The 23,093-nt window shown below is 31.8% G+C and overlaps 1 protein-coding gene across 2 annotated transcripts in view; it reads right to left on the bottom strand.

Moving 5' to 3' along the window:
• Positions 1 to 22,694, bottom strand: part of LOC108916130 (DNA polymerase zeta catalytic subunit) — a 26,399-nt gene extending 3,705 nt beyond the window's left edge. The window contains exons 1-12 of one of the 2 annotated variants that reach the window (XM_018722331.1): positions 22,543 to 22,694; positions 21,600 to 21,786; positions 18,954 to 19,729; positions 15,235 to 15,458; positions 14,577 to 15,177; positions 9,901 to 11,121; positions 9,697 to 9,733; positions 3,430 to 6,401; positions 1,373 to 1,710; positions 1,005 to 1,195; positions 373 to 600; positions 87 to 312 (exon numbers count right to left, since the gene is read on the bottom strand). In XM_018722331.1, the coding sequence (XP_018577847.1) occupies positions 87 to 312; positions 373 to 600; positions 1,005 to 1,195; positions 1,373 to 1,710; positions 3,430 to 6,401; positions 9,697 to 9,733; positions 9,901 to 11,121; positions 14,577 to 15,177; positions 15,235 to 15,458; positions 18,954 to 19,729; positions 21,600 to 21,786; positions 22,543 to 22,687 (7,146 nt within the window). In that variant the 5' untranslated portion in view covers positions 22,688 to 22,694. Of the gene's footprint in view, positions 1 to 86; positions 313 to 372; positions 601 to 1,004; positions 1,196 to 1,372; positions 1,711 to 3,429; positions 6,402 to 9,696; positions 9,734 to 9,900; positions 11,122 to 14,576; positions 15,178 to 15,234; positions 15,459 to 18,953; positions 19,730 to 21,599; positions 21,787 to 22,542 lie in introns of those variants that run through there. The other variant, XM_018722332.1, reaches the window with a different exon arrangement.
• Between the last annotated feature and the right edge of the window lie 399 nt (positions 22,695 to 23,093).

The following is a 23,093-nucleotide window of genomic DNA, read 5'->3' as shown; positions in this document are numbered from 1 at the left end:
ATATATTCATTTATTTGTATGTGTTTATTCTGTGAGGTGGTGCATTACTAAATAAAATATATAAAAATTGAATGAAATAAACTTACCAGGTTGCAATTGTAATTATCTCTTTCCCAATTTCTCAGTTTTTCCACTAACGTAATAGTGGTGATTTGTGGTTTGTTAAGACATATATCACAGATACCGGTTTGAGTTTGTTCTCCACAGACAACGCAACTAATGGTTGAAAAATATTGCGAAATGGTACTCTTTTTTCCCGGTGAGACAGAATTTGGAATAGACTGAATCTGCTTTCGGGGCATTTGGTTAAACCTTGAATAAATAAAAATTACTAATACATGTATGTACTTAGAAAATAAATAAAATACTTACCATACATTGAGATCAGCACCGATTAAATTAAAACATCTGTTAATGGGAGGAATGATAACCTTAGTAATGTAATAAAGGGCATTAGGTCTCAGAGATGGATCGTTAAGTAAATCTCTAGGACTTCTGACTAATCGGATAAGTGGCAAACCTGGTGGCCCGTTTACTATAATATATGGTACACGTTCGCCCCTTCTTGGTTCATTTCGTTTGTCCACTGCTGTCCATTTTCTGTACATTGAAAATAAGTATTGACATCGACAAAAAAAAAGATCTTATCATAACATGAATACGTTAAATCTATAGTTATATTAGCTATATATATTAGCGAAGAAACTTTTGTTTATTCTTATAGGTGCTATTATTGATTTCCAATTTTTTCAGTTCATCTTTCCGATTACAATTATCATATGTTATAACTCATTTTTTTGTTTTTTTTACAAAGAGCGCTTTGAAAACAAAACAGCCAATAATTAAATTTTGCCATTTTCATTTGGAATAATAATTAGATGTTTCCAAAGCACTCTTTGTGAAAGTGGATAAGTTATTCAAAAACAAAAGAGCAAAAAATTGCAGTACCTACATGTTATCTATTAAAAATTATGTAATGAAAATTAAAATAGTTATTTCATTACCTTGCTAATTCCAAAGAAGGCACGCAAGCACCTGGACGATATCCTGAAGCTCCCCTATACTCTTTGGCAAATGTTAAGTCCTGTATACTTGCTCGACCAGCGACTATTTTGTTAAATTGACGTAACACATATTTTTTGACTAAACTGATATCTTTAGTTTCGAAGAGCAATTTCAGACATTTTTCCAACATCTAGAAAATTACACAGAAAAAAAATAGATAGAATTGAGTTAATATGTATATATTCATAGTAATAGCAATGTAGTGATAGAAAATTTATATAAATTATTGTAAATGCTTCTTAAGATAAAAATTAACATAATTTTTACTGTTTATAATACTGTAATGTAGTTAATTTATGTTTTTTACCTTACTAACAGCTGGACATCCATCTCTTCTAACAGTTTCAATACCTTTTGCATCATATACAGGATCTTTTTGTTCAGGGCTTTCATACATATATCCGACGTATCGTTTTTTTGTTTGCAAGATACATGGTTGGTACACTTTTTCTAATTTGAGCTTTATTGGGTCAGGATTAGCTTTCGTAACAGCCTGTGCAATCTTTTTACCAACCTCGAAAGCATGCTGTCTACTTTTCCCAGGCACCAATACAAATAATGAGTCAGTATCCCCATACACAACTCTGGCACCCCACTCAGGAGTCCCATCAACCATTTCTATTGCTCGCTGAAGGGTCTCTCTTCCTTAAAATATGCATTTTGATGGTTATACTTTTTACTAATACCATTTTTATTTACACAGCACTTTTTCAGGACACGTGTGTCGAAATACGAATGTAAAACAAGATTTCTAATAAACTTATTAACATTATTTTTAAAGATATTCAATTTCATTTTTGCATAGACTTATGCTAGCACATTTTTTATGTATTTTTTATTAAAAAAAATCGAAGAGTGAATAGAGAAAAAGAGGATCAACCCAATGGACCTCAATATTTATTGCTCTAGCCTTTGATTTAAAACTAGTTTTTAATTTTTTTAATTTTACAAGTGATTGCAACTTCTTTGAATATGGGATACTGACTTAGTTGCTGTTAAATTTTTGAATTACTGTTAAGAAACAAAATAAGCTTTACAAAAATGTCTTTAGATGGTGTCAATTCAGATATATCTTTGCATAACATTTAAACATCAGAACTAAAATTACTGTTTTTTAAATGTATTGCTAGGGTTGCCTTTTATATTTTGGGAATGGACAATCCTGATGCTGCCATCTGACGACTGACATCCCTATTCTAAAGTTCTACATTTTGTCGATATACTTACTCAGAACGTTTTGACGTACAGGCGCCGTTTGTGTTATTTACAGTGGCTTGAAAAATTCATTTCAGCCAAAAAATGGAATTAAGCGTGAACATTTCTCTGCAAAGCATTTCTATACAATTATTTTTAACAACTTTCGACATGGATTATCAACGATAGTGCATCGATGAACTTAATTCGACTTTTGGTTATGAAACACCATCAAAAAACACTATATATCGGCAGTATATCGAATTCAGTCTTGGTTATGGTTCACTCAATGATGAATTTCAGGTGACGAATCATGGATGTATGCAGTCTACTGTAAGGCCTTTTCAAAATGAGCCAAATCCAACGAAAGTTGTTCGCACACGAATCTCTTTTAAGCAAATGGTTGCCTGTTTTTTCGAAAAAAAACAGCCATGGGATAACTGTACCAATGTCGGACGGTGAATTCTGAATGGTACATAACCATTTGCTTGTCAGAAGTCTTCGGAAAAAAAAGGGAAGCCAACCGCCGAAGACGCATCATTCTCCGCCAGGACAATACGAGCCTTTACAGATCAGCTCAAAGAGCGAATTTTTAAGAAATGAAAAAGTCGAATTGATGAGTCATCCGTCGCACAGCTCTGATTTGGCACCCAAATTTTTTTTTTCCCGCACAGCAGCAGCAAATTATGAAAACATTTTTCGACACCTGAAGAAGCGGTTGATGCGTTCAAAATGCATATTTTGGAAATAGGCACCTCAATCAGAATAGAAAAAATGTATCGATCTTCATGGAGAATATTTTGAAAAACAATAAAGCTATATACGATGATTAATTCTCTTTTCTGTTCCCTACTCCCGAAATATAAAAGGCAACCCTCATATTTATATGTCTTACACAAAATATTTGTTTTCACACAAATTATATTAATTTAGTTTTATAAGAATGAAAACAAATTGCAGAAGGTTACAACCTCAGTTCTCTCTTATTAAAACAGTTGAAGTGTGCATTTGTGACTTGTATGAGGCACAAATCTGTTATTCCGATTTAATCTAATCCTAATTTTTAAAAGAATCATAAGGAATGTGCTATTATTTTTTCCCAAAGAATTTGTAATCTTGTTTTTTTTTTATAACGCTCTTTATAATACATATTTGATATTTGTATTTTACCTTTGCTTACAACACTGTCTCCGACTTCTACTGACGGCATTCTTCCACTGAAATTTGCTGCGGTATAACCATATGTAACATTAGCTATTAATTTGAGACCCAACTGACGATTGTGAAGAACCCTTTGTAATAATTGATCTTCCTTATTTTCCTTCATTGAATTTTTAACCATTAAACGAGTATCAAGAATCTCTCTCAGCATTCTGGGAAGAATTCCATCTCGTACTTCCTTTTTAACAAAACCCACACCACACGGGGAAAAGTTTAAAAGATCCCTTTTGAGTAATTTTCCTAAAAGCTTTCTTGACACCTTTAACTGAGTTGCTCCATACTGAAAGGAAGTATTTTTTCCTAGACATTCCACTTTGCCTAAGCAAGTTGTGAAACAGTAATTGTAAGCTATGATTATTGAAGGATATAAACTTTGGAAGTCTAATACTATAACGGGATCATTATATAGTTTAGATTCTGGTTCCAGTATAAGTGGAATATACTCGGGTGCTTTCATAAACGCTCTCTGTTGAACGGAGGGAGAGACTGGTATAAAATTTAAAGGTTTGGCTAAACGCAACATCATGGATTCAACTCTGAATTGGGACCCTCTAGATAATACTTCATAAAACTGTATTCCAAACAGTCTTGCCAATTCACTTGTACGTCCAATTATATCTAATTTATTAAACAATTCCAGTACCATTTCTACTCTAAATAAATAATAATGTACTGTACGATGCCTATACAGTGTGGTCCTATGATCCCACCAAAAGGATAAATCCTTAAAAGAGTACTGGGGAACCCTTTTATGCAAGATATGGTAAATAACAGACTCAAATGTGTAACTCTGTAAAGCTATTTCATGTCTCATCAATCGCCAGACATCCAGTACTATTCTTCCAGTTATCTGCAACTCACTTTGGCCTCCTTCATCTTTATACTTCTTATCTTCTTTAATTCTACTGAGCAGAGGTTTCAAATTAATTCCTAGTATGCTGGCTCTATCGATAAGGTATCCCCAAGAAAGCATTTGAATTTCGTAACCTGCAAATATATCAGGATCCCAATATTCTATAAGTTTCAAAAATTCTTTTAGTAAATTTTCTTCCGAGTCCACATAAGTTACATTACAATTTACACTAGCTCCATCTAAGATGGGTATTTTGAGACCACTTGGACTAAGAGGTACAGAATTTATTGCAATAACACCTTTACATTTTGGAGCTTTAGGATGGTTTGCAGGCACATCATTTAAAACTGTGTAAAATATTGCACGTATTGAGTCATATTCTGGATTAGGTTTATATTCACCTCTTGTTCGAATGTGAAGCTCCATGACAAGTAATGTTAAAAGTTGATGTTCAATCACAGCTCGTGCTGCTTGCAAATTTTCTGTTGAGTGATCGAAAGCATATGTGTTGTTTGGACTAACACCCGTGATTTGACACGAGTTATTTGAATTTGATTTATCTTGAGAAACTAACAAGGATTTCCTTAAACTCAATGATTGAGATAATTTTTGTTTGGTTTCTCTCTTTCTTTTTCTATTTTGAACATCTAGGGTTTGACATGAGTCACTTGATGTTTTAGAAGATTTTGGAGTTTGACTAGATATTACAGTTTGACTATTAATACTTTGAGAATTAACAGGAGTGCAAGGAGAAATTGTTAAAGACATGTTAATGTCATCATCGTCGCCATTATTTCCAGGACTTAACGGAATAAAAACTTTAATTTTCTCAGTTTTCTTTTCTGGAGTAACAACTTTTTTTGATTTCTCGCGAATCCAGTTCTTTACTGTTGTTAATGACGGCGGTCTTTTAAGTGGTTCTATAATACAATGCCTGTCCTTGCAAAAACTTAATGCTAAATTATTTATGTTTGATTTCTTCCATTCTAGGGTAGAAGACATACTATTCATCGTAAGTTTTCTAAAATTATTGATACCATCCATCTGTGATTCAAATTCTGGCATATGTGCACTTGTCTTACTGATAATTTTTAAGACATTATAACCAACTTCTACACTTCCCGTAACATCATCAGTGTTGCTACAGAAAGGTACATTTTCTTTAACGAAAGGAATTTTATATTTATCTAAAGATTTACTGATTTCATCTCTTGTAGGTGCCTTTTTAATGGGATTTAAAATTATGGAAGAATTATCACGTTTATTAACATCTACCGCTGATATTAAACGATCACTGTCCAACAATTCATTTTCATTATTCTTACAAACATTTTTTTTACTAGAATCATCTTCAAGTATTGTATCTAAATGGCAAACTTCTTCAGCTATGTGTTGATAAGGTGTCAATAATCCAAAACTTGAACTACCAGAAGAATGAGTAATTTCTTCTGAACTTTTTTGGCTGCTAATATTTGAATGAGGAGTCAATACTTTAGAAGTCCCTTCTCTTGCATTGTAATTAGTATCTTTGTCATATTTTTCTGCAGTGGTTAACAACAAATTTAGTTTATTGGCAATTTGAGGGGACCTGAAGAACGATCTATCTCCTTCTTCGTCACTATCACAGTCTGAAAAAACTTCGCTATGGCTAGAATTAGAAATACACTCCTTGTCGACTAAAGTGGTGCTTGATTCGTTTCCAGAGTTATTAGAATTTTCACTATGTGCAAATGTATTTTTAATATTTATATCCTCATCTGCATTTTTAATGATAGATATAATGTTTGATTTACTTTCGTTATCATTTTCACTGCTAATGAGATCTTTATCGATGCATTTAGAAGTTTCCTCTGGAACCTCAAGATGATGAGACTTCAAGGTTTTGTCAAGTTTTAATTCCCACGTTAAACTTTGCTGTTTTTTGAAAGGAGAATAGCTGCATACTAATTTTTCTTCAATGAATGTTGTTTGTAAGGAAGTGTTAGCAAAATTTAACCTACGTTTAGCGTTATCACAGACTGTTGGTTGAGTGTTACCTTTGTTTATTGAAGTCTCTGCCGTTTCGCAGCTGTAATGTGAAATTTAAAACAGTTTTATCATCTTTAAAATATTAATGACCAAAAATTACTCACCAAATAAAGAAAAAATACATTTACAAATATAATTTACATTTTGCTTCAAGTGCACAAGTTAAAATGATGTGATTTTTCTTCTATTAATTATAAAGTTATAATTAGAGTTCGGGGTTTTCGTCAGCTAGTCACAGAAGTGTTCGTCGTAAACAAATAAAAGAACAGGTAGGTATAAATAAAAATAAATAAATTTGCGTATTTTATCAGCGTAAGGTCGTTTTTTATCCCTTGGCGTTTTCGACATAATTAGAATATTAAAACACGTATATATGAAGCAAACGCGAAACCAATAACTGCCGTTATTACCGGTTTCGTATGGAGCGCTGTAGCAAAACGCCGACGCGACGGCTATGATCATCCGACCGAGTCCCGAACTCTAGTTATAATAATTCAAATACGGTTTTATTACATCGTATTTGTTAAGTATTTTGGCAGATGAACATTTACTGTTAGCATTATTATTTTTTCTATTTATATTAGGTTTACTAACAAAACATTAATATGAATTGATGCAGTTATATTTATGTTAAACTAATATGAACGGTGACCTAATCTATGATAAATAAGATTGGAAAGGGTAGGATAAATGTAATTAAGTTCTATGGAAAACTTATATACACCAGCAAGTTTCAAATTTTCATTATAATTAGAGATCGGATTACCAAGAGGATTTTCACTTCTCTGTCTTTGTGACACTCTCTTCAAGGTATTGTCTAAATATCAGTTTTGATGAGTTTCTCTTAATCCTTGTAGAGGTAGATGAGAAGAAGTTATGATTTATCGGAATTGAAATTCGATAAAAATTGAAAGGTTACATCTACATTTTGATATTTTGATTTGTTTAGTAAATACATGGCATTTTCCCTTTTCCATCGTTCTGGATAATATTGAATAACATATTTTTGTAGCGATGTTTCTTTATTCAGTTTTTTGCATAGAATTCAGTGGTGTCCGTGATATTTGTGTACCACCAGTTTTTCAGTTACAACTAAAACATATTTTTTTATAAACGAATACCTTCTGTTGAATTTTGCAACTCAATAAAATTTTGAAATGATGCATAACATTTATGTGAAGGAAAATCTTTTAAGATATAAACATGGGCGTAGCCAAGGGGGCAGGGGGGCACAGCCAATCCCCTAATTCTTGCTGCATGCTGTAAGTTTAGAAAATTACTTACTTTATTACTGGCCATTCATTCTGTATAATAGTAATAATAATAATATCCCCTCATTCTAACCACGAAAATTAGCCCAGAAGTCGGAGACTTGTGCGGGAGAGGAGGCGGCATATTATTATTATTAAGCAGGCCGCATTTGCGCCCAGGAACAACTTATGTTGGTAGGCCCTAACCACCATTCAGGTCAGGAATGAGGGGAACCTGGAAAACCTCATTAACTAGGGGGGTGGTACAGTTTTAATTAATATAAAAATTTAAACAAAAATAAGTATATTATTTTATTTGTTTAGATAATTGAGGCGTTTAGTGCAAAACAGTCAGATTGAATCACTTTAGATCACTGTTTGCTTTTGACTGTTCGGTAGGAACGCTTTTGTACTAAATTCTTGGTTTAGTCATATATTCTTGGTATTTCTAAAACCATGATTTCATATACCATACCCTTTGTTCAATAAACTGGTCCATATGTAGATAATAAAAATTATTTTAATGCTACTCAACTGTTTCTTGATATATGCTCTCAATGTGTCCATTTTATTAACAAGAGAAAAAAAATAGAATGGCACTTTAAATTATACTTATCACAAGTTGAGTCCCAAAATGGTAATTTTTTTTGTATAAGTACTTGGATATCGAAAATTGTGTGTGAGGTGGGTACCAAAACAGCTCACGAATCAACACAAAACCAACAGAATCACTTTTTAAATGGAATTTCTTGAGTACTTCAAACCGGAAGGTGAAGAATTGCAAAACTGTGTTTTGGGACGGAAAAGGGGTTTTTCTCATTGACTTTTTACCCTAGGGGAAAACAATTAATGCTGTGCGGTAATAAGAAACCCTCAAAACAGTAAGGAGGAAAATACTGAACAAAAGAATGGGAATGTTAACGAAGGCAGTGTGTTTATTGCACGACAGTGCATGTTCCCAAACGGCCAACGTCACAAAGCAATTTTTGGATTTATTTGCCTGGAACATCATCAACCACCCTATTCACTGTTCTAACCCGGCACCTTTTGATTTTCATATTTTTTCTTCTCTGAAGGTGTTTATGGGTGGAAAAAGGCTTTCTACGGACGATGAAGTCCACAGTGTCATGAAACAATAAGCTCAAGAGGAGGTGGGAGATTTTTTTAACGAAGGTATTGAGGTTGAAGGCGACTACGTAAAAAAATAGTGTTTGATGTACCTTTCTGAATATGTAAATTTTTCATATACTGCCGTTACGATTTTTTAAAAATTGAGTAGTCTTACTTTGCAGATATGCCTTGTATCATAATCATTCAAAAATAAATTTTATGCACCTTTATAAAAATGTAATTGAACACTAAAAAATATGTTTGAATGATAACTGAAAAATTTAATGTTACAGAAAAATATCGCACATGAACATGAAATCTGTGCAAATTTGATTAAAACTAACTATCAATAAATTTTATTAGATATTTTAAGTACTTCTTGTCTACTTCTTCAAAATTAGCCTACTTTGAATAATTTAAAAATAACTTTTAAGGGCCCCACAGACATCATTCAATTCGCGCGAATTGGGCCTCATGAATCTGTACGAACGTGCCAGACACGCAGTGTGTGGAGAAAAAAGTGGTACGGTTTCACCGTCGTGTAAAATCTGTTTCGGTTAGGAACGTTGCCTTTCTCGGTTAGCGCGATTTGATCCGTATTGCACGAATGGAAGGAAGTCTGTGGGGCCCTTAAGTATAATGTTATAAAGTGATAAAGTCCGATCTCCACCTATGAATCCTACGATATGTGTATGTATGTATTTACATATGTTAAGCAAAGCAACATCACTAACTACAACACTCCAAACCTTATTTTTCAAACGTACAAACTTGAAAGTATGATAGTAAATAGATGCAATGGTCTCAAAAACTCCTGTTAAAAAAATTTGTAATATCTGAAGCATTAAATTAGCTGCAAGCATTGTTTCAGTTCAAGTAGGTGCAGCAGCATTTTTTTAACAAAAGTATTTGTATAACTTGACAATATGCTTTAAAGCATACAAAAAGCTACCCCACAAACTTTATTTGACTCACTTTTTTTTTGTGTTTTGTGATACCAGATGTTTGTCAGCTGAAAAATTGAAATGTATGTGAATAAAACTATCAAACAAAATTTGTTGCTACTCAACTAATAATGAGTAATTGATAGAACATTTTTAAATGACTATTTGGTACAGACAATTTTAAAATTTTGATTAAGTTTCGAAAAATACATGTTTCTACATTTAATCTACTTACAAGGATAATCCTGACTCTTCGGACCTGGGGAGCTGCAAAATGTGATGGGTAAAGCGGAATACCGAAATAAATTTGATGTAGATTCCTTTTTTATTAAAGGTTTCTTGTGTTTCAGTGTACCAATTTCGTCTTCGGAAGAAGAACTGGAGTCTACTGTTCCATCCAAAAAAACACACTTTTTCAACTTTGAGTTAGTATTCACATTTTTTTTCTTAAAATTTCTATTGATGTCGCTACTAATATAAAGCGATTTGCATAAATTTTTGACAATATTTTCTTCACATTCTGGGTTTGATTTATTTTCATTTGAATTTCTATGTACATATATCTTTTTGAGTTTTTTATTTTTTAATTCTTTTTCAGGTTTCACATGGGTATCTTTAATATCTTCTGCTTGTTTACTACCTGAATTATTTATGCTACTTCCTTCCTTAAACTTGTCACAACCATCTTTTGTTGATGTATTGTATTTGTTATAAATGGGTTGTTTAAGTTGTGAAATGTGTTTGTCCAATTCCTTTTTGATCAATTTTATAGTTTCTACTATCTGAATCAGTGACTGACTTTTAATTTCGTTAATTAAATTTTCATCATCAACACTCGTTAAGTATTTGGAAGAAAATATGTAAAAATGTTTGTCATTATCAGCATCTATTATTTCTCGTGAGAAATATATTTGATTCAGCTGTTTATCAACTTGAGGCGTTATATCTTTAATTACAAGATTTTGGCAATTTCTCACTGTATTGTTTTCTGTAGAAATGTTATCTTCCATATAATTATTACTATTTTTTAATAAAACATATAAATTATTTGAAAATGCATCATCATTATTTCCCAAAATTTCTACTGAATTATTGACTCCGTTTGTACCATCTTTATTTATCTGAGTAGTCTCTTCCAGGTCTAACTCTTTCTTTATTTCCTGTTTAAAATCGGTTTTATTATTATTATTATCATCTGTTATTTTACTAAATTCGATTTTTATAAACTTTTTGAGGATCTCTTCATTTTCAATTCTAGCGAATTTCTCTGTAACCTCGGTTACTTCTGGATATACATTTTTATTATAAACATACAGAAATGTTTCCTTTGTGGGATACTGAAGAGTTAAGTGTAAATTTGGGTCAATATAGTTTTTTGTTTTCAACATAATGTCAGAAATAATATTAATTTTGGTATCTTCACTTGCCCCCATTGTGCTTTGTGATATAGATTTTCCTATAAGCAAAAGTTAAATCTGATTTAAAATAACCTATTTTTGATGCAATAATACATGTAAGACATAAGTAACTGTTAAATTTCCTAAATGGGTGAAAATTGGAGTTCCAATTTTTTCAACCAATTTTGGTGAATTTTAGTGACTTTTAATATTTAGTAAATAGTACCAATTTAGTTACGTTATATAATTTTGACACTTGTTTTTATTATTTGCGCGAACAAATAAGGGTGCGACATCTATTATATTATTCGAGCTATTGCTCTTTCGTTGAATGTGATTAGCTGTTCCTGCCACGTATATATAGAGGTGATCAGTAGTGAACCAATCACGCTCGACGAAAGAGCAATAGCATGTACCTTCATAGCAGCTATCTCTTCCCTCGCCTATCTCCACATACTTTAAACGCTCATAAAAAATGTATATGGCAGTTTAGTTTTACTAGGACTGTCAATTAATTTTTTTGTAAATTCAAGATTTTATTGTGAAAAATTGTGTACAATATTATTTTTATTTATTTATTTATTTATTTATTTATTTATTTATTGATGAACAATCTACAGATCGCAATGATCCAATTACAGACTGTTATTTATTATAAAATATTTGGCCTAAGATGTACTAATCTAAACATATAAAACAAAAAAAAAACAGATAAGATAGAGAAAAAAAACAGGAAAAAAGGACATACTTAATGACAGACTTATAAGTTAGTTACGCTAAGCTAATTGACCAATAACAGCATCAGTACTCAAACAAGATTTTTAACAAAAACTTTAAATGTATCACCATATATATCACACTTATTCTGCAGTAAGTTATATTTAAGGCACATGTTGATTAAATTTTGATTTTTCGAAGTATTGTCCATCCCTAGTCACTACTTTTTCCCTTTGCTCGAATTGCAGCCGTTTTTCCTTCAATGCACAGCTCAGACACATCAATTGTGTTCAATCAATGCTGTCAATGTTGATGCATGATCAGACAAACCCCATTATTTTACATTTAACATAAATTCATCTGTATCTGTATCGAAATCACCACTTCTATCACTTAGAACATTGATGGAGTATGTTCACTAAAAGTTTTCAGCAGCACTTGATGACTTTCAGCAGCACTTATCTTTAAATTAAACAGGAAAAGTACAACTTTTCACAAATGGTGTTTGGTTGGCCCGTAATTTAATATCGTTGGAGTGGAGAAAAAATATGGTTACACTTCAGCAAAATGACACAATAAAAAGTGAAGCCTAATGGCAAAGCTTTGACATGAATATAGTTACAGAACTGTCCGATGAAATATAGTTACGTTATGTCATCTATTGTAAGTAATTACATACCTCAAAATTAATTCACAGTTCTAGTATACAGTAGTGTAACAAATCAAAAGACATTTCCAAGAAGGAAAAATCTACAAAAATACGAATAATCCAATCAATAAACCTGTAATATAACAATAATGTTAAAGTGGCACTAATATATCTGTGGAAGAGGGAGCTTCCCCTGTTTTACAACAAATACCACAAGTGATGCAATTCCTAATAGCCTAATGAATATGAAAGGTTATGGTGTGGTGTGTATGATGTGTATATGTGTCATCAATATAGTGTTTCTTTAGCACTGAATGTATCGTTATGTATAACGATACATAACGACTAGAGCAATAGTGCAAAGTAATGTTTGTGAATGTTTTTGAACAATTTTTGTTGAGATAAAATTTCAAGATCCCTGCATCTCTTTCTTGGAATTAACCGCATTCGACACCCGAGGTATGTAGAAAAACATTGGCAGCACGTAATGTTCACTATAGCAGCTTGCAGTGCATAGGTACTGTGTTTTGCAGTTACTTTATTGGTTTATTATTTTCTTGTAATTCTATCTCAACATATATCCTATGGCCTGTATATAGTGTCTATAAAGAATTTAACATTATGTCCAGTGAATGTAATTAATTTTAAAATATTTAACCCTCCATCCAAGTTCTCTAATGATTATGTACAATACCCATGCATTATAGACAAGGACCAAATAGTCATATTATTCATAATCGCACCCCCGCAAAAAAAGAGTCACAAGTCAAAAAACGTCCTTAATGAGTTAAATATGCAGCAAGATTTAAAATTACTAGTTCTTCCTCCCACAAAAGCGTCATATTTTTATTTTGAACTATTACTCGCTAGATGGTAGAAGTGACACTTGTATTTTGTGGAAGGTAGGAGTTAATTATAGTATATTATTCAACGAGCGTATAATGATGGGTATTATTCACGAGGTGAAGTTTACGACCACGAGCCGCAGGCGAGTGGCCTAAATCACCGGGTGAATAATAGCCATTATACGGGAGTAGAATACTATACTTTATCCACGACTACTAAATATCTTTGTTGAAGTTTTTTTTTGTTTTTAGTTCGTTTTTTAACACAATTTAACACAAAATATCAAAACACTGAGAAATCTATGCACACAAACAATAATGTTGACAGGTTTGAGTCAAATTTGTTTTGTTTTAAAAGCTACTTAGATTTATGAAATGTTTCGAAAAACATGGTATGTTAAGAAACAGATATACGACACGCAGAAACGAAGTCGCTGATGGCTCAGTGTAGATGCTCTTTCCCTTCCAACCGCGGGTCCCGGGTTCAAATCTTGTCTAGGAAAATTCACTTTTTAATTTTTTTTTTTTTATATGTACAGCACTGAATTGAAAATATTTAGTGATTTACACGATAAAATTTTAAAAACCGATTGATTGTAGCAGAACAATATAATATTATAGCTAAATCAAGGAAGCATCTGACAGTAGTGATTAATGACTCATTAATCACGGCAGTATATTAGAGTAATAATAAGGTCGAGCAAACAGACGTATAATGGGTACATTATACAATAGTCGCGGATAAAATACTTTAACACAGTTTTTCTCAAAACCATTTTTTTTGAGTTGCGACTCCTTTCTAGCGGAGGTGCGATATTTACATTCTAAAGTAACACACTTTTAGTAAGTCAAGGATAAAACAAGCAAATCCATCTAAACTATAAAAATGTTGAATTACAAGGATTCCTTTAATTTTTCGCAGTGAAAGATCACAGAAAACGATTTTGTAAAAATACTCGATAATTATGATCAATTCATGTGTTAATAATTCCATAAAAGCGCTTCGTGGGGTGTCATTATGTTTATAGTATCATACGCTAATTTCTGTATATTCAACAAGCGTGTAAAGACAAAAAAAATTTAATGATAAAGATAGGAATTAAAAATATGCCTTTTTTCTGAATGTATTGTCAGTTTGTAAACTATCACATCCTGGAAAAAACCTTGTATAATTGGTACATTGTTACTAACTTGCTTAGATTTTCTAAAACCCTCGTCATAAAAGATTGCTATAAATTCACTGTAATTTACACAACACCCTCCCCCTCTAAAGTATGGCAAACAAACTACAATTAATACTTACGATAGTTGTTCCCAGGAATAACTCTAAATATGGGGTTCCAATTTTCTGATAACATTATACAAATTTTATGTTCTTTGTCATGAATCTTTTTCATCATCCTGACAAGTTGATACCTTACTCTAGCTCTTTTAATTTGATATTCCCAGCTCTTTATCTGAGCTAGCGTCTTCTTTGTTGTTTTTGTTTTCCATTTTCGTACATACTTTCTTTTCTGCCGCATTTTTAATATTTCTTTTACCACGTCAGATTTACTTTCTTCGGCAATATCTTCAGCAGGAGTATTATCTTCTTCAACATTCTCAACTTTGACTTGGTAAGCATCTTCGCGTTTGACTTCATTAGCATACTCAAGTTTGACATGATTATTAATGGTTGTGAAGGGAAAATCTGCATTTGACTCAAAGTCAAAATGGTCAGATAAAAGGGGCATATTCCTGCCTTTCTTAACAGCATCTATTCTTATTAATTGAACGTAAAGAGCCTTTTTTACTAGTTTTTGTTCCTTTTTGATATATTTGGATTCATCGTCAAGGGACTTTTTGAAGGATCTTGTTATTCTTCTATCACATACATTATTAAAAACAAACAGTTCGTCGTAATTCTATAATAAATATACATTATTATTTACTTAGAATAAAAGTCAAAGATCGCTATTTACCTCTAATTTTACCTCAATTTCATTATCACATTCTCCATCTAGCTGTGGAATTAAAGTAGTATTACACAAATCATCATCACTGTCTTCTTTTTCTAGAATAATTTTTCTTGGAGTCGTGACAGATTCCAATGGCATACTTAAATCAAATTCCTTATCTTCATAACTTTCTTTAACAACCTGTGATAAAATACTGTCTTCTTCCATGTCTTCTTTAGCTTTAGCCTCTAAGCAAAAAAAATAAAGGATTTAATGCTACATGTCAACATTGAAGGAGCCGTTTATTCATCCAAAACTTTAGAAAATTTTTTTATATAAACCTTTGCTCTATATCTAAATATTTTCTGAACAAATGAAACTATTGGAATGGAATTTTATATGCACAATATGTGTGCAGTGATTCTACTTCCCTATTCAGACATTTCCCCAACTTGTTCCATATTTTTTACTTCAGGTTGTACAGTACTTACTCTCAACTTCAGATATCGGGGAAACCAGTGATTTCTCAAAAAATTGTTTATACAGGGTATAACAATTATATGTACAAAAATAAAGGACTATTTTCATCAATTAAATTGAAGAATATTTTCTTATATACACTTGAAATCATCTTTTTGAGATAGTGTTCTGTGAAAAAAAATGTTATATCTCCAAATATCCCCTTAATTGAAACTATTAAAAAAGTTTCCACATGAAAAAATTAAGTCTCAGCTTCCAGTGATATAAATGAGCTATACTGGTTACATCTTCCTTAAAAATTATGGCTTGTTACTAGAAAAAAATTGTTATTTTTTTAAATGCGATACACAAAATTTATCCAAGCCACATCCACTGCATGTTTTGATATGTCTCCGTATTCTTTTATCCTCAAAGATTCCTATCTTCTGATAAATTTGTCAATTTTTTTTAATATTATATTTAAAATGCCTGTACATATTTTAAAAATGAGGTATACAAGGGCAAATGTTTATAAAAGAAAGTATTCTTGATTACGAATGAGAAAAATGCTGTTTACTGCTAGACACTTGGTATGCATAATTTTAAATTTATTTAAACACATCTATACATAAATTGCTAATATGTTCCAAAATAGTAAAAACTATGTAACAGGATAATTTTTATTCAAAACAGAATTTGAAATTTAAAAATGATAAAATAAATAACTTTTTTGAGTAATGTGTCATATTGCAGAAAATATGGAAATAGAAAAAAAACATCTTTTTTTAAATTTAAAATTTTTAAATTATTTTTAAGTATCAGAATTTTGCATCAAATCAAACAAACGAACATCACAAAGCCAGATTTTTGTTTATAAATGGAACAACAACTATTTCTAATAATAAGGAAGATATGGCCAAGTTGTGCCATATCTCTTTTACTATAAAAGATGGACTCATATATGCTATTTTATGACCTGACCCAAGCACAACCACCATGTTGGGAATTGTTGGAAGTTGGGAATTCAAAAGTTTCCTACTATTTTTGTTAATAACGGCTGGAGAAACAGTATTATCTCTACACACAAATAGTTCCTTAGAACAAATTATTGATGGTGCATTACTAATCCATTGTTCACTCGAAGCACATAATTGTGAACAATTAAAAAGGTAGCTATGTCACGAACGTCCACAAAAAGGAAATAGAAAAGAGTTGACTGAGAGGTTATAGGCATCTGTATTCTTATTACGTAAACAATAATTAAAATTAAATACAATTAAAATGAATAGTTATTGTAATTTAGTTTTAGTTAACTAAAAATAAATTCTTGGTACTGGCAAAATTGTTGAAAATCAATATTCAAGTTAATCGCGAGTTTTATTGAATAAATAATTTAATGCTTTGAAGCAAAACATGAAATTTGTTATTATATATATGATCATGTATGTTCGGATACTACTTAATATGAAAAAATTAATGTTTACAAAAAAACGGTACAAAAAAGATGGCCGATATTGACGCATGTGCATTAAAAAAAGTTTTGATGAAAATGCCTATTAAACCTTATATCACTGTAAAAAAGCAATATAGAATTCCCTGATTTTTCTAGGTTTTTCCTGACATAAAAAAAAAACACTTGTAGTTCATTTTTACATACCAATTGGTGTTTATGCATTAAAGTTTTTCTAGACTAGACTTCATAATCCTTTTTTAAACCCAAAAATCGTTTTATAAAGGCCTGCACATACAAACCCGGGAATGTAAGCAGTGGTGGTAGCAATGGTAGTGGCGTTATTCGAATTGAAACATATTAAAGGCCTGCATATACTTACGCAGTAATGTAAGCTGTGGCGGTAATGTTATTCAAAATGAAACATATTAATGCAGCGGCATTTCTGATAACCTGTTTCCATTTTTATAAAATCATTAGCAAGCGGCCCATTACCGTTTAAAATGATTGTTGAAATTGAAGTTTTGCTCTTTATTTAGGATTTTTGCTATTTCATCTCATGCTTCATTTTTAAGACGGACATTTTTATAATGAAGATGAGACAAATCATACAATACACTATGGCTTTTTACACAATCTAGGGGTCGGCAAATAACTTTAGTTGGGGTCCGGTTACTTTTAAAAAATGTTAACGAGGTCCAGAAAAAAATTCATATTACCAAATTTTTATTTTAATTTGCACTCAAATTTAATATGCTTACTAACCATTGAGAACTCAAATCAGTCACACAATTGTAAAATACTAGAAAAAATTATAAGGGTGGCACTCAAACGTAAAAAATATATTTTTAATAATTTATTTGAGTAGTTTATACTTTCAAAAAATTTTTGGCAGTGCAGTATTTTATCTGGACCGTGGTTGGTCAGTTGCCGACCACAACAAGTGGCATCTTACCACTACCACATGGTAGAACGTTACAAAGACCGCTCATAACGCTGACAAGCAATGACATAATTATATGTTTCGACCCATTTGTTTCTGTACGTCACATTTAAATGCCACCGCCATCGTTACTGTCACCGTTTACATTACCGCGTATGTATGTATGTGTAGACCACAATCAGTTTTTTCTTTCAAGAACCCAGGGCCGGCTTTCACAAAACTGTCAGTTGCAATCATGAAATTCCTTGAACTTTCAAGGATACTTTCAAAATTCCCTGACTATTCCCTGTTTTTATGAAGAATAATGAATTCCCTGACCTTTCCCGGTGTTCCCGGTTTTCCAGGCCGCTACAAACCCTGTAAAAATATACAGGGTGTCCCATTTTTATAATTTTCTCTTTCTATACTTTACACCCCACATACCGGTTATTTTTGGAAATAGAATGAAATTGAAACAAACGTTGCAAGAAGCACAGAATATCAAATTGATCAAATGAACATCGCAAACCTGTTTAAAGTAAACCAACTTTTTTTTTAAAGAAACATCCTGCATAATTTTAGATATTTATATATTTTCTTACGATTACAAATTTGAGCTAATTACTTGATGGGGTGCAAAATACAGACAAACACACTGTTGCCAAAACCTTGTTTCAATATTTTCATTTGCTCAAAACATATTTAAGGACATAGAATATAACTTGTCACAAAAACAATGAGATTTCCAGGGCAAATGTTTATATAAAATATTCTTATGGTTGGACGAAGAAAACAATGCCTTCATTTATGAAACGCTGCACTGTATAACTTGAAAATTTAAAAATTTATCCAAATTATATAATTATACAAATTAATAGAACAAAAAAATGCATTCATTCATTAATCAATCACCTAGGTTTTGCAAAATATTTAGTAAAGCTTGTGCCTCTTCATCCATAGTTACATCTAGCTCGCCAGATATACTAGTATCATTTACATCTGGAGAAATTAACGTTTCATTTAAACTTAATTCTAAATCTGATGGAGTCTGTGAATCTATCATTGACGCATTTTTTATATCCAAATTTTCAGGAGTTTCGACAGGATATACAGACATACTTAAATTTTGATTAGTTACATTCTTATCTGTAGAGATAATGGCTAATCTTTCTAGTAAAGCTTGTTTAAATACTATATGAGACTTTGTTGGTTCCAAGTTAGTATTTTTCAATTCCAACAAATGTTCTATTTGGGATGTTTCTCCTTTGTTCCTGCGTCTTTGCATTTCATCTGCCCACAAGGCTGCTATTCCAGGGTTTACTCCTATGTTCCCCGAAGCCACCTCCAATCGATTTAATATGTGTTCAGCTAATGCATCAGCTTCAATCTCACAAACTGACATTTTTTTTACTGTTGCTGGTAACATTAGTTCAGAACTTATATTAGAACTCATCATATTTGGATCTGTCCTATATTTCATTTCAGATAATAACAAGTTACTCATACCATGAAGATTATAATCAATCATAAACTGTAACACAAATGGTAGATGTGTTTCATGAGGTTGGTAAATTTTACCCAATGTTGTTTCATTCATTAAAAGATCACTTACTCTTCTAATTAATAATGGATTGTAAAGGTGAATTTTAAAAAACTGGTGCTTTTTATTGTGATATCCATACATTGGTCTGAAAAGGACATAAGCTGTGTAGATTTGATCCAGAATACCCTTGGCAAATTTTAGTGTATTGTACAATTTTTATGGTTATTTTTTTAGGCATATATATACAGGGTGTCTTAATGCATCTACAAGACTAAATGTTATTATAGGGTACCAATTTCTCCAAAACTATTGACTGCACGTGCACTCATGTTTGTATAACCTTTTACTTTAAAACCACATACTTATTAAGACCAAGTATACAGAAATATAATCATCAAAATCGTACGAAGCAAATTTGATATGGGTATTCTCAATTAAATCTAAAGATCCTGTAAGTATTGATTGGTTTTTTGAAATTAAAACAATTATTTTATTAAAAAAAATTACATGTTACAGCAACAACCTATTCTGAATTAGACAGTGTCATAAACAAAATAAAAATGTGGCATCTAACAAAATATACAGGGTGTCCCATTTTAATGTCCCACCCCAAATATCTCGAAACCCGAGCAGAATGAGGAAAAATGTTTTAGACAAAAGTTATAGGGTTTGAAGGGGGACATACGATGGTGACCTTGAAAATGACCTTGGAGTCGATTTTCAAGGTCAAACGAGGGTCAACTTCGATTTTTCAAATTAAAACCCCTATTTTTATTATTGCAGGATCGTATTCTACGGAAAGAAATACAAACTTTTTGCAGGAAACTTTTTTTTCAAAAATGCATTTTTTTCCGAGTTTTTCACGAATTTCGTTCGTCATGTTGTTTAAAGTGTCAGATGGATCCTGGCTGGGATTCATGCATTACTCGCTGCCTGAGTCTTTAATGCTCGAGAGCAGGGCAACGGAACTTATCAAATTATCAAATTTTTTAATTGTTCGGTACGATCCAATAATCAGCATTACCGCGAGAGCGAAGAGACCGAGCGAGAACGTGCCATCGCGCAACTCCCGGGCCCCTACCGCATGTTCGAAGACGCTTGAAGATTACATGAGCAGGGAGCTGCGGCAGGAGAGGCTCGCTACCCCATCTGCCCCTACCGATCGCGCTGCTGCTGGAAAATAGAAAAACAGAAAATAACACAAACTTGACAAATCAAATCAACACACATGAGACTGCTAGAGTTCTCTGAGGAGAGGAACGGGGGCGTGCGTTCCCCTCGATTTTTTGGCAGCAATTTTATCCTTGTCTTGAACTGTTCCTCTCACACCTTTGATTTTATCAGGTGAAAATTGTTTGCAGCTATTCAAAATAATAGAGAAACACACGCGCCCCCTCTTCACTTTGTCCAGACGATCCTTATGTGTGTTAATCATCCCCTTTTCAGGACCAATCGATGACTTTTACGAAGAAAAACGTATCTTCATCTACTTGAACATACAAATACGTTTTTCGTCGTAAGGGTCATCGCATTGATGTGCTGAATCCTATCGGCAACCTCCACGTGGTGTACATCGGGAAACACTAATGCCGAGGGTAACACATGAATCCCAGCCAGGATCCATCTGACACTTCAAACAACATGACGAACGAAATTCGTGAAAAACTCGGAAAAAAATGCATTTTTGAAAAAAAAGTTTCCTGCAAAACATCTGTATTTTTTCCGTAGAATACGATCCTGCAATAAAAAATAAGGGTTTTCATTTGAAAAATCGAAGTTGACCCTCGTTTGACCTTGAAAATCGACTTCAAGGTCATTTTCAAGGTCACCATCGTATGTCCCCCTTCGAACCCTAAAACTTTTGTCTAAAACATTTTTCCTCATTCTGCTCGGGTTTCGAGATATTTGGGGTGGGACATTAAAATGGACACCCTGTATAAAAATTAAAAATTCTACAAATATTTGCCAGATTTTTCAGTAGCTAAATACAACTAAATTTACATGGAAATACTTACATTCCTGATACAAGGGATATTTTATAAATATGCTGTGCATTCGAAGAACCCTGATTTAGAGAAATATTTATAGCTTTATCAATGGTTATTGCCATTTTATACATTAAACTGTTAACATCTTCAGTTCCATCATAAGGTATGTACAGATAAGGAAAAACGCCATGAATATGAAGACAAATTTTTTCACCTTAAAAAAAAATGTACACATTCATAAAAAATTAATTATTGGTTTCAGTAAATAGGTACATACATACATAGTCTATAGGCAGGCAAGTACATAGAGAATATTATTTAGAAACTTATCAACAAATTTATTTGACTATAATATAGCAGTATCAGGAATTATATTTTCATACTGTTTACTGATATCAAATTAGGAGATAGATTGATAGATAGATAAATTATGTTAAGAATAATAAGATAATTTTTCAAAGTTTCCTGCTTTGAAAAACTTATTTGACATAACTTATGTGGGTAATTTTTTTATATTATTATCATTATTAGAGCTACAGAAAAATTAATTTTAAGTAAAACATTCTTAAAATGTTTTAAATGTAGTCATTTGTTAACAAATGTTTTTAATAAGTTTGCTTCATTCGGAAACTGTCAAAATGATGAAAGAGCACTTTATTTATTGTAAAATTAAGCGAAGAAAAATAATGTTTGTTCATTAAATGTACATACATACTAAAATTTGACAAGGGTGTTCTAGATGATCAAATCTGAACATGTTTTTAACAATAAACTATTATATGTTAATAATTTAGTTGTTTTTAAAGTTCGATAAGAAAGTCGAACCACCCTGTAAAGAAAATTAATTTTTCTTTTCTTAAATAAACTTTTGAAGCTAAATAATTTTTCTACCTATAAATCAGAAGTGTATACATACGTATGTACATACATGTATAATTTTAAATTTCTGTATCAAGAAATATAAACATACCAGTTTCAGTGGAACCAAATAATCTTATAATTGGAACTTGATTAATAGCAGACCCTCTAAATTCTGAGTACATCACATCTAATCCTTGTGTTGGTGTAGACATGTAGGAATCAAGAATAATTATTCTTATGGGATAGGTATTCATGATTAATGAAATAAAATTTTGTACGATGGGACAGTTTTATATATAAAAATTAAATACTAACTGGAAACAATGTATTAATTTTAGCGTATTAAATGGAAATCGGAAAGAAAACATTTTAAAATAAATAAGTAGGTTAGAAAAACACAAAAAATTGAAAATGATGAATGGTTTTTCTTCTTCTTCCTTTGGCCTTCGTCCATTAGACATTTAGTCACAAAACATATAATACATTAGCCACTCGGACCGACAGAACCGACACATTACGGACCCGTAGGACGCCCCGACGTTATCGACATTGCCCTCTTAAAACCNTGTTTTTAATAAGTTTGCTTCATTCGGAAACTGTCAAAATGATGAAAGAGCACTTTATTTATTGTATAATTAAGCGAAGAAAAATAATGTTTGT

Source organism: Anoplophora glabripennis, unplaced genomic scaffold, assembly GCF_000390285.2.
Source record: "Anoplophora glabripennis isolate ALB-LARVAE unplaced genomic scaffold, Agla_2.0 scaffold1353, whole genome shotgun sequence".
Classification (NCBI taxonomy): domain Eukaryota; kingdom Metazoa; phylum Arthropoda; class Insecta; order Coleoptera; family Cerambycidae; genus Anoplophora; species Anoplophora glabripennis.
This window is presented reverse-complemented; position numbering and strand designations above follow the sequence as displayed.